The sequence below is a fragment of the Talpa europaea genome (genome assembly GCF_964194135.1).
Source record: "Talpa europaea genome assembly, chromosome: 10".
Classification (NCBI taxonomy): Eukaryota; Metazoa; Chordata; class Mammalia; order Eulipotyphla; family Talpidae; genus Talpa; species Talpa europaea.
The window spans coordinates 64,308,562-64,321,047 of NC_140077.1; the positions used below are offsets into that span (position 1 = coordinate 64,308,562).

The window sequence follows — 12,486 nt, forward strand, 5'->3', positions numbered from 1 at the left end:
CCAGTGTGGTCTACCCCCGGGATCTGTCTTAAGCCCTTTTCCCTCAGCAGTCTGCCTGAGCTTAGTGGAGGATGCCGGCTCTAAGTCATAGACCTAGCTTCAATTCCCAGCTCTGCTGTTTCCTGTGGGTGTGACTCACACTTTCTGTTTCTCTGCTGTAAACAGAATTGAGCATTCTTCCATCTGGGAGCATATAAATTAAATAAAATTTTCATACAGCATATGGGGCACCCCAATAAGAGGCCTGTATCTTCATAATTTCTCCCTACTTTCCCCCTCTGCCCAGTGACTCCTTATGCAGTCTCCCTACCAGGTTTCACCTCCTGGGAGTCACCCTACCAAAAGACAGCCCCCCCCCACCGCCTTCAACAGAATTACTGAAAATCCCACCTAAATTCTGCCACAGTCTTGTGGTTATTTGCCACCAGATGGCACTCCTTGGGTGTAGAAACTGAGTCATTCACCACTAACTCTAATATTTCTAATACACGAGTTGCCCAAGAAATATCAGTTGCTCCTTCCAAATCCCTAGGACATCTGGTTTTTCCAGGAGCCAACTTTCCATTGAAGAATAATGGTTGGTTTAGGTCTGACAATCACAATTGAATACAATAATCTTTATGCCAACAGCTTGGGGAAGGGCTTTTTGAGACCTCTAACTTTTAAAATACCCATCAGGTGGGCATTGTTAATTGCAAGCATGGCTCTGCCCTCTCTGCCCCTGAGCTGCCAGGGTCAAGAGGACAGCAGGCCCAGGTGCATACCCAGAACTTCATTCAAGGGAGTCCCAGATCCACTTCTTCTGGCAGGGTAACCTTGGGTAAGACACTTTCCCTATCTGAGTCCCAATTTCCTCAAGGGTAAGACAGAAATGACATTACCAATCTCATAGGTTGGACATACACACTTTCCTTTGGGAAAATCAAGACAGGAACATCATGATGAAACTCTGGCTGTCAATCATGGTGACTGTTTAGTCATCTAGAAGGAAAAGTTTTCTAGACCGTAGAGAAAAAAATGAATGTAGGAATGTAAAATTTGTAGTCCTGCACAGAACCCAAGAGACAGAAACAGGAGCTAATACTTTCTCAAACAAAGCCATCGACATAGGTTTTATTTAATTTTCTCATTGCTTAGAACTTTTGCTAATCAAAAGAAAAATCAGCAAAAGGCAAATAGATCATTTGTAAAAGAAGAAATATAAATGACTGAAAAAAGCATGACAAAGTTCATAGTCACTACAAAAAAATGAAACATTACAAGAATAACATTGAGGTGATCATCATTATCTTTGGGGTGGGGAAGATGATTAGGTATGATTATTTGTTTAGACAAACTACTGGAAGGATACTATCCAGAAAGTTAACAGTGGTCACCTCTGGAAAAGATAAGGGAGATTTTTTTTTTTAAAGATTTATTTATTTTTATACAAGAGCTGGGGTACAGGCCAGAGGCACGGGAGGGGTGAGAGGATTCACCAGAGACAGAGCGGGGAACAGAACAGGCAAACCAACCGAAATACACTGCTGAGGGGAGCAGCGGGCGAGACAGGAGAGGTCTGCTGCACCATGTGGGATTCTCGCTGGCCGGGATAGAACCACCTCTGCAGAGGCTGTGGACAGCTTCAAAGCGCTGCGCTCAACCCGCTGCGCCACCGGGGAGGCCAAAGGAGATTTTTTTCTGGATTTTTCATGTAAAATATTTTTATTTTTGCAGTTAGATCCAAGTTGCATTAAGTAGAGCCTTGCTCTGATTAGGGTAGATAGAGCACACGGAGAGCGATAGTGGGGTGGGTCGTTGCAGGACCACACCTGAACCCGTAGATGGCGCGAACAAAGGCGAAGCGCAGCCGCCTCTGGGCGTGGCTTAGGTCACGTCACGGGGCGGGCCTTGAACTCTCCGTCCTTCTTCCCCCGGATCCCCGGGTGCCGGCGAGGGCATCCATGGCGCGGCCGCGCGTGCGGCTGGTCGTCACCGCGGACGACTTTGGTTACTGCCCGCGGCGGGATGAAGGCATCGTAGAGGCCTTTCTGGCGGGGGCTGTGACCAGCGTGTCCCTTCTGGTCAATGGCGCAGCAGCGGAGAGCGCTGCAGAGCTGGCCCGCAGGTGAGGCGCGGCCCCCCGTGGGGTCCGGGCGGGCTTGGACGCCGTTCGCTCCGCGGCCGCCCGTGCTCCTGCTCGCGTTTCGCCCGCAGGCACCAAATCCCCACGGGCCTCCACGCCAACCTGTCCGAGGGCCGCCCTGTGGGCCCGGCCCGCCACGGCGCCTCTTCTCTGCTCAGCCCTGAAGGCTTCTTCCTCGGCAAGATGGGATTCCGGGAGGCGGTGGCCGCCGGGTGCGTGGCCTTGCCCCAGGTGCGGAGGCGCGGCTGCTGGAGGATGCTGACCATCACCCCCCAAAGTGCCGCCCCCAGCGTACCACGAAGCCCCGAGGGGCGGGAGCTGGGCGCTGGATGCTTGCCTTGTTCAGACACCGGAGAAGCAACAAGGAGGCACTTGGAGGGGGTCCTCCTCGCTAGCTGGGCCCGGATGTTGAAGGTATCTAAGTCCTCTACTTCTAGGTTCGGGAAGAACTGGAAGCCCAGCTGAGTCGCTTCCGGGAATTACTGGGCAAGGATCCCACTCACGTGGACGGACACCAGCACGTGCACGTACTCCCAGGTGAGAGGGTTTGATTAAAAAAAGGCTCACATTTTGGGGGCCGTTGCTCCTAGGCAGGGAGCAATGCGCCCCAGATGGAGTGGGAAATGCCCCAGGTGACAGAACTTGCCCGTCTCTGACTCCGTCCGCCTCTCAGGTGTGTGCCAGGTGTTCGCAGAGGCGCTGCAGACTTACGGGGTGCGCTTCACGCGGCTGCCGCTAGAGCGCGGGGTGGCCGGCTGCTCGTGGCTGGAGACCTCGGCTCGCACTTTCGCCTGCAGGCTGGAGCGCGATGCTCAGGCTGCGGTCGACCCTTTCTCTAGGCACGGCCTAAGGTGAGCTCCCCCAACCCCTTCCCGGCCCAGCTCTCTCCTCCTGGAAGGGCTAGGCCCCATCCCAGATAAGTCCTGCCCCAGCCTAGTCCCGCCTCTCAGGTCTTTCTGGTCCCTTCTGCTGAAACACTCACCCCTCCTCCTTCCACAGGTGGACTGACGCCTTCCTGGGCCTGAGCACTTGCGGCCGGCACATGTCCGCTCACCGCGTGTCAGGGGCGCTGGCAAGGGCCCTTGAAGGTATACCCGAGGGCCATATCCTGACGGCTGAACTGATGGCGCACCCGGGCTACCCCAGTGTGCCTCCAACTGGGGGCTGTGGTGAGGGCCCCGATGCCTTTTCCTGCTCTTGGGAGCGGCTGCATGAATTGCGTGTCCTCACCGCACCCACATTCTGGGCCCGTTTCGCCCAGGAAGGCGTACAACTCTGTGCCCTTGATGACCTGCACTCCAAGAGACCTGGTGATGGGGATCCTGGTGAAGCTACTCTGGAAACCTTCCTAGAGCCCTCTCACCTGTGACCCTGACAGTCAGCCAAGCAAACCTTAAGTGCTTCAGGAGTGGAGGCCAGGGGAGGAGTCCCTGGCACAGCCCAGAACCAGACTCAATAGTGGGTTCTGTCACTACCCTGGGCAAGTCCACATGGCTCGGAGTGGAGACCAGAGTTTTGGCAACCCCCTTTGGCTTCAGGATGGACCTGTGACAGCCCTGACAGTGCCCGCCACTCTGCAAAATGAGCAACTTGTTTAGGCACATTTGGGAGAAATTGCTTATTAATAAAATAACATGTATCTTTTATTTTTTTTTTGAGGCATGTTTTCATTTATTTATTATTTATTTGTTTTGCTTGTTTTGTTTATACATGCACTGGGTACAGTCAGAAGCGCGGGAGGGTGAGAGAATTGACCAGAGCCAGAGTGAGGAGCAGAGCAGGCAGAAGGACCGAAGTACACTGCTGAGGGGAGTAGCGGGCGGCAGGAGAGGTCTGCGCGCCATGTGGGACCCTCCTCTGGTGGCCGGGAGCAGCCGGGGATGGAACCGGCACTGCAGAGGCCGCAGGCAGCTTCGCAACCCAGCGCTCAACCGCTGCGCCACCGGGGAGGCCCAACATGTATTTTTAAAACTTGGGTATTTTATAAACTGCCCAGAAAATCTTGACAGACTTAAGAAAGAACAAAAGCTCTTCTTGGGGTTCAATTCAGGTCACTGACCCAACAAAGATATGTAAAGCAGGCTTCACATTGTGGTTTTGCTCATGCTGAGATTTTCTTTATATTTTGGGAGTGGGGGAAGAATGTCTCACTAGGCTTTTTTTTTTTTTTAAAGATTTATTTATTTATGCATACAAGAACTGGGGTACAGGCCAGAGGTGTGGAGGGTGAGAGTATTCACCAGAGATAGAGTAGGGAACAGAACAGGCAGACTGACTGAGATACACTGCTGAGGAGAGCAGTGGGCAAGTCAGGAGAGGTCTGCTGTGCCATGTGGGTAGCTCCCTGGCCAGCCGGGGATCTAACTCGTGCTGCAGTGGCTGTAGCTAGCTTCATAGGTTGTGTCTTAACCCCTTGCGCCACCAGGGAGGCCCTTCTTTTTTTAAAAAAAGATTTATTTATGCATACAAGAACTGGGGTACAGACCAGAGGTGGGAGGGGTGAGAGGAGTCACCAGAAAAGATTGGAGAGCAGAACAGGCAGACTGACTGAACTACACTGCTGAGGGGAGCAGTGGGCAAGACAGGGGAGGTCTGCAGTGCCATGTGGGTAGCTCCCTGTCCAGTGGGGGATTGAACTCATGCTGTAGAGGCTGCGGATAGCTTCACAGCGCTGTGCTTAACCCCTTGTGCCACCAGGGAGGCTCTCACTAGGCTTCTTTGGTGGGGGGGGGTATAATCTCAATTTTTTTTTTTTTTAATACAAGCACTGGGTACAGTCAGAAGTGTGGGAGGGTGAGAGAATTCACCAGAGCCAGAGCGGGGAGCAGAGCAGGCAGAAGGACCGAAGTACACTGCTGAGGGGAGCAGCGGGCAGCAGGAGAGGTCTGCACACCATGTGGGACCCTTGCCTGGCAGCCGGGGATCGCTGCAGAGGCTGTGGGCACCTTTGCAATCCAGCGCTCAACTGCTGCGCCACCGGGGAGGCCCTAATCTCAATTTTGATTTAAAATGACATCTGCTTTTCAAAGTAAGCAATCCTTTGTCATCCAAGGGGACAAGTCTGGGGAGTTGATAAGAATACATTTACATTTTTCTAGAAGGGTCAGTCTTCTGTAGAAATGGGATCCCAGATTGCTAATTGGACCTGTGTTATGTGGATATACTATGATTGGGACCTGTGAGCCTTGGATCAATGAGATGTGGGGTGCAGATGGGGAAGGTGGGGACAGGTTCTCAGGAGCAGTCTTGCTTGCTTCAGAGGATGGGAAGGCAGATGGAACACCACATAGTCCTCTTGTCTCATGTGTCTCACATTATTGTCTCTATGCACCAGGCACACCAATGTCCCCATTTTACAGACAGGAGTGTTAGAGCGGGACTTTGAACTTAACCTTTTCATTTATTTGCCATGCACTGTACCAGGCTTGGTATCAGTTGCCAAAAGAATTCCTACCAGGCAATCTTGAGGAGTATGCAGCTTTCTGAAGGGTTATAGATGGGATCTTGCTCCTCTTTCCTGCCACCTTCTACCCCCCACCACATGTACCCCTAACCACTTGACTGTACCCTTAGCTCTTTTTCTGACTCCATTTTCCATCCTAACCTTCCCTTGATCTTGATTCTTCCAGCCAGACTCTTTCCTCCTACCTTTCACTCATGGCTGTGAACTGGATCACAGTTTGATTCCTCCAGTTGCCTTGACCTTTCCTCACCTTAGCCTATTGGGGTCTGGCCATACTCCTGCAGGCTGCTGGCAGGGGTGGCCCAAAGACTCTCTTTTAGCACAGTCACTTCTCTTGGGGATTCTGCTGTTCTGAGAGGAGGAAGCAAACGGCTTTGTGTCTCAGAGGCTCAGGAGAGGTGATGGGTGTCTGCACAGATGCTAAATGAAGCTGCAGGAGTGCTTACTGTCATGGAGAGATAAGAAAGATGAGGGTCTAGCACTAGGGACCATGAGCATTTAGGAATGAAGAGGAGAGAGGGATGTGGCCAGAGTGGGAGGGTAATCAGATAGTGAGGCCCATTTCACAAAGTGGTAAGGAGGCAGAGGGCCACAGGCCTCTTGTGGGGTTGGTCATTGACACCCACAGGAGAGATTTCTTATGTCAGGCCTGCTTAGGCAATGGGATTACTCATTACTCAATCCACTCATTCATTAGTCTTTTATGGAGGTTGTGCACTGGTTCTGGAACACACAAGCAGCCTGCAAACTCAGTGTGATATACACACTTGGGGATGATTGTTGTGATCTGTGTTGCAATGGTGGAGTGGGGGAGAAACACATGGCAAACTGGGCCAAAGTGGGGTTCCTAACCCACCCAGATGGGTCAGGGAGTGCTTGTCAGTGACTTCCCTCCCTGGGCCTGTTATGGTCCTTGCATAGTATTGGGTAGCCCTTTCCACTCTGATCCTCTGAGGCCTACTTGGTGCCTCCAGGAACCCTGTCAATGAAGAATAACACATTCCATTCCCCCAGGAAATAGCCATTTACCAGGTATTCCCTGGGCTTGGCATACTGAAGTCCCACCTTCAGCTCCATTCCCTGGATTGGTGCTACTCCTCTGTGTTGTATAAGGGAAGCAGGGAGAGAAAAAGCCAGAGGAGAGGGGGCAGGAAGAACTTAAAGTCAGCTCTGGCTTTGTCTTTGACTGTTCAGGTGGCTGCTCTGTAGGGTTGGGCACAAAAGTGCTGCCAAACAAACCAAGTGGGGGCAGAGCTGAGATGCTGCCAGCCCATGGCCTTGGCAATGTGGAAGTCCTGGGGACTTGCCAGAGGAGCCTCAGGAGGCCAGAAGGTCACAGAAGCCATGCTACAGTCAGCACAGGAATGAAGTACGCCCATGAGGTTGTCCTGAGACTCAGAGGATATAGTACTGGGACTTAGCAGATTGATCAGCTAATGACCAGAAGAAATGATCATCTTCCTTCCTGCTAAAGGTCACCCCAAAAAAGGTTCCCCTGGGAGAGCTGCATACCTGACAGGACAGGCCTGGTCTTAGCTGGTGTCAGGTTCCCAGCCAGCTGAGAATTTTTAAAGTGTCACAGCTCTGGCTGGGTCCTGTGCTGAGTCAGTGCGACTGAGAGTGCCTAACAGGCTGCTCATCTAGGGACTGGGAAGTGGCTTTTTTCCCTTTTGCTTTTGGCGTAGAACTGGGGTGTAGGCTAGAGGTGCATGGAGTGAGAGGATTCAGCAGAGACAGACAGGAGGGCAGGAACAGGCAGATTTCCCTTAATACAGTAAGGAGAGCAGGGGGCAACACAGGAGAGGTCTGCTGTGCCATGTAGGTTAGCTCCCTGAAGGGGATGGAACACAGGCCATAGTGGTGCCAGCACTGAGACTTAACCCCTAGGCCACCAGGGAGGCCAGGGAGGTAGCTGACTGGAATAATTCAAGTCAATGGCCTAAACCCCACCTTCAAGTACACCCTCCACTAGTTTCATTATCTTGATCAAGATAGCCAAACTTCTGGGGTCCTAGTTTGCTCCCCTTGTGGCTCACAGGATCTGAAATGATGTGTCTGGATACAGAGGAGGCTGTCCCCTTCACAGACACACCAGAGGTCCTTAAAGATCTGGACCAAGCAACCTTTTCTGTTCCTTGGAGAAGACTAGAACACTGTGCACCTCTGACAGAGGAGCAAGCAGGCAGAAGCTGCCAGAGATTAGCTGCCCCAGGAACCTGGGCCCTGGCCACCCAGTCCCCACCTGAGAGCACAGGTACCTGGCACTGCCCACCTCCAGTAAGGAAGAAACCCACACAACCAAACCAGTATTGGAGAGCATTTTTATTAAGGGCAGCAGACCCAGATTGCAGCATCTTAGAAAGCCTATTCTCTGTCATGGGGGGAGGAGCTGGGAGGACAGGAGGACCCGGCACACTTCACTTCTAGAACCTGACAGGGTGAATCCCTGAGTGGGCTCAGGTCAGCGGTGGCTGCTCCCCTTCTCCAGTGGACCCAGCTGTTTGTTGTGGAACAGCCAGGGCTGCCAGCCAGCACTCAAAGCCTGCCAAGGGCTGAGCCACACACAGCACTGGCTGCTGAATGGAATAAGCTGCCCAGGCCCAAGAGGGGGAAGACCACCCGCTGCCTCAATCTCCAAGGGCCAGGTCTCTGCTGAGAGTCCCTGAGAGGGGCTGCCGGCTCTGAGAAAGATATCCTCCGGTGAGGAGCGAAGTGAGGGGGTGACAGGCGGGCAGAGCTGTGCTGGTAGAAATATGAAGCAAAGGGACAGTTTCCAAGAATGGCGATATTTCTGGATTCAGAGAAGCAACAAGAACAAATGGTGTCTTATGTGGACAGCTTCTGACAGAATTTGGCATTTTATTACAAATCTGCATGAGTGAAATGAAGCCCATCATCACCTTTCTGCTAGTGAGATAGATGCGGAAATAAATGCTGGTCTGGCGCACTTGCCACCTTGGGCACACTGGAGTCTCCAGACCTTGCCCCTTTCATACCTAGCACTGAAGAAACTGAGTTCAGACAGACCACAGGGGCAAGGCACCTGACAACTCAGTGACGGAATGCTACCTACCCTACCCATCACTTCCCACTTCTGCAGTTAAAACCAAGCTCTTACAGATTTATAAGTCCCAGAAAGGTCTCAAATTATAGAACCGAAAACAGTTTAAGTCTTCTTCCCAGGATCTAGTCCCCCCCATAGCCAAGAAGGGGAAGCCACCAGTGACAGAAGCAGAGTTGGTGACACATGGCATTTGGACCACTGGTTTCCTTGGTGTGACAGGTATTCTCTGTTTCAGGGACAGTCTCACTTGCTTTGAAAAGACATTAACACTCAAATCCTTACAAGTTCATCTGATGATAAATTCTAAGGTCAATTTTTTATTTCTACAAAAAAAGGCAGTCAAAATAATATAAAACACATGTAAAGGATATTGAGTGAGCTTCAAATGGAGCCTAACTCCGCAAGGTTGAGTCCAGAGGGATAGGGAAGCCGTCTTGTTCCTGGCCTGGGTGCTCTGAAGGAAGCAGCCAGCAGGGCACTGGCGACCCCAGACTGGTGCTGGCTATGGCTGGAGTCCCGCCAATTCCAACCTCGAAAAGGGTCACACTGTGCCGAGGGAGGAAGGGCTGGCCATGGTGGGGCTGCTTGCATTGAGGAGCTGGAGAGCAAACTCCGTGGCACATTCAGATGGAGCTCGGTGGCAGATGAGCGTGGAATTTCAAATGGACATTCTGGCTTTCACGTTGTCTGCAATGACATCTTCTAAAATGGCTGCAGGAAGAACACCAACCTATAGCCGCAGAAGCTTCTCTGGTGAGATATTCCTCACACAAGTGTACAGCGTCCTCTGGCTGAAAGGCCCTTGGGGGTCACCACAAACCTGATGTTGCAGGGTTTCCCCAAACAGGCTGAGCCAGCCTGGAGTTCAATCACACACACACAGATATCGGGATTTGCCCATTTAATCAATGTTGTTGTAGTAACATTTGCTAGATTTTTACGTAAGAGCTGGGTCTCCCTTTTTTTCTGGGGATGTGGTGGTGTGGTGGTGATTTGCTTGTTTTAAAATCTTTTAGAGGAGTCATTTTGTGGATGTTATAAACTCCAGTCAAAAACTGGAGAACATGAACTAACTCCCACATCAGCAGTGCTACACAGGAGAAGAGAAGCCACCAGATATCTAAGTGCCGTCTCTTCTCCTTTGCAGAGGAGACCAGGTCTGGGTCTGCGGAAGTGAATGAGTGAAAAATAAACTGAATGTGAGAAAGTGGGTGCTGCAAGGGAAGTAGATCCACTCTTTTTTTAAACATTAAGGACTAAATGTAAATTGAAGATTTGGATAAATTTGGACAAGAAAAGAAACACCATCCTTTTAAAGTAGATTGAAGCAGTGATTTTTAAAACAAAGAAAGCAGAACTAGAACATCTTAAATTTTTAATCCTTTCTTTACAGGTTACCTAGACCACTTTTGATTAAGAAAACTGTAGAAAGTTAGTAACTGCCACAAGCGAACGCCAGGCGGTGGCACGTGTCAATTTTCCACAGAGTCCTGCTTTGCGGGGTGTCTGAATGCACTGCTTGGGGTCTCTGCTCACACTTGCTGGAATCAATCATGGCAGATTTTAGTCCACAGGTCGCTTTTCCCCATATTTCTTTGTAAATTCTTCAGCGTTCTTACAGAATTTTTTACGGTCCTTAGAGTATTCTTCAGCTAGATCAGCCCGAAGTGGGTGCTCGGGCTGGGGGTCATTCACCAGTGCTATGAGGGACTGGATTACTGCCAAGAAAAGAATAAGACATTACTGGTTACAAAAGTTTCAAGAAAGGGCCTAGGTGAGAAATACAACTCCAACTTTAACACTGCTTTACATCTGTTTGCATTTAAGACAGAAGTAGCCTCCTATTTATCTAAAATTCTGGCCACCAGCACTCAACCCATCTTTCATCTATAATTGGGTGAAAGTGATAAAGGGCAAGGCACCTGACAAACAGCCAACACTAGAGCAGATAATTGTTCAGAGTGATTCCTCGCCCCCCTCCCTTCCCCCCGCCCCCAAACCTTCAGGAACTGAATATCCCCCAACAACTCTAATGCAGTCAGTTCAGCATAGTTTGAATAATGATTACAAGAACAAAGGGGGTGTCATGAATGCATAACCTGGTAAATGCATAATGAGGCCCTTCTCAAAGACCCTTAGGAGCTCCTAAATGAGCCCAAGATAAATTCATATGACCACCCTCTCTAATTGACAGCCCGGGGTAGATTTCACAATGCTCTGCCCAAAGTGCAGTCCCAGGTATAGAAGATGTAGGTGAAGAGCAGAAGGTCCACGAACCCCAAGGCGCCTCAGAAGTGGACAAGCCACTACACCACCTTACGCACTTGCCCTTACCCCTACCATGACCAGCACCTCTAGAATGCTCATTGCTTTGTTCCTAGCAAAAAGGCATTTCTCTTCTGCACTGCCAACAATAGATTCCTTTATGGGAAGGGGGTAGGTGGGCATGCTTTTCACCCCAGCATTACAAGGAATGGATGAAAATGCTAATGCTGGCTAACTCATACTCAAAGGCACAACCAAGCAATAACATCACGCTGAGTAAGGGGAACAGCATGTAGCTGTGTCATCAAAAGACCAAGTGCCCCCACCTCTGCTTATTTATTCTACCAGGTGAGATGGAGCAATCGAGATTTCAGTGAACATGGTGGGCACAGAGTAAAGGTGAGGTGGCATGACACATGCAGAGAAGATGGGGTCCAGGTAGAGTAAGGAGGAGGGGTGTCTGAGCAAGGAGGGGCAATTGTGAGGAGCAGACAAGGCTGGAAGATCTCAAAATATCTCTGCAGGCCAGGCTATCTCTCTCTAATTCAATCCCAAGGCCACTCTTGGGGGACAGACATGACCACCTCTGGGGCAAACATATCACCTCCTTTTACATACCCCTATACTCTCTCTAAGAGGAAGCAGGCCTTGGATGTCTTTTTTTTTTTTTTTAAAAAGATTTATTTATTTATTTATACAGTCAGAAGCGTGGGAGGGTGAGAGAATTCACCACAGCCAGAGCGGGGAGCAGAGCAGGCAGAAGGACCGAAGTACACTGCTGAGGGGAGCAGCTTCGCAACCCAGTGCTCAACGGCTGCGCCACCGGGGAGGCCCAGGATGTCTATTTTTATCTCTATTTCAAAATTTATCCCTTCCATATTTTGCCTTGCCCAACTGAGCAGAATGATGATAAAGCTATTCTGTTCTTATTTCCCCAGCTTCACCCACTGGTATTCCACTGTTTGATATATTTCTATACATATCCTTAAAAAAAAAAAAAAAAAAAAAAAAAAAAAAGGCACTGCTTCATTACTGTAGGAACCTCACAGGGTTAATGATAGGTTGATTTTGTGGAGGACCCTGAAAAGTTTTCATGTTTTCTTGCTATGTTAGGAATATTTGGGTCTCTGCTTCTCACTATGATCACCTTAATACCTATATTAAGACTTGCTTTTCAAAAGATACTCACTTAGCAAGTTCTATTTGTCTAATTTTTTTCTGAGAATTTGACTTTTTTGATCAAGTCTAAATATTTTCAAATTTATGTAGTGATTCTGATCAGTTCTTTCATTCTTCCTCTGCTCGCTGGGTACATTTCTGGTTCCTCAGCTTAGTGCTAATAAAATTCAGCATATTTATACATACAAGAGCTGAGGTGTAGGCCAAGGTTGGGGGTGTGTGTGAGAGGCTTCATCAGAGACAGAGTGGGGAGCAAAACAGGTGGACTGACTGAAATACACTGCTGAGGGGAGCAGCAGGCAAGACAGGAGAGGTCTGTTGCACCATGTGGGTCACCTCCCTGGCCGGGGATTGAACTTGTTTTGCAGTAGCTACAGACTGCTTCATAGT

The 12,486-nt window shown here is 50.0% G+C and overlaps 2 protein-coding genes across 3 annotated transcripts in view; one reads left to right on the top strand and one right to left on the bottom strand.

Annotated features, from left to right (window-relative positions):
- Window positions 1–1,943: 1,943 nt before the first annotated feature.
- On the top strand, window positions 1,944–3,494 carry YDJC (YdjC chitooligosaccharide deacetylase homolog; the record flags this gene model as incomplete). Its single annotated transcript, XM_084245389.1, has 5 exons — window positions 1,944–2,107; window positions 2,197–2,356; window positions 2,563–2,662; window positions 2,799–2,976; window positions 3,125–3,494. The coding sequence occupies 5 exons, from the start codon at window positions 1,944–1,946 to the stop codon at window positions 3,492–3,494; spliced, it is 972 nt and encodes a 323-aa protein (XP_084101515.1).
- A 6,721-nt stretch (window positions 3,495–10,215) lies between these two features.
- Window positions 10,216–12,486, bottom strand: part of UBE2L3 (ubiquitin conjugating enzyme E2 L3) — a gene marked incomplete at its 3' end in the record, with an annotated part of 28,804 nt that continues 26,533 nt past the window's right edge. The window contains exon 3 of one of the 2 annotated variants that reach the window (XM_084244764.1): window positions 10,216–10,370. In XM_084244764.1, the coding sequence (XP_084100890.1) occupies window positions 10,216–10,370 (155 nt within the window). The remainder of the gene's footprint in view (window positions 10,371–12,486) is intronic. The other variant, XM_084244765.1, reaches the window with a different exon arrangement.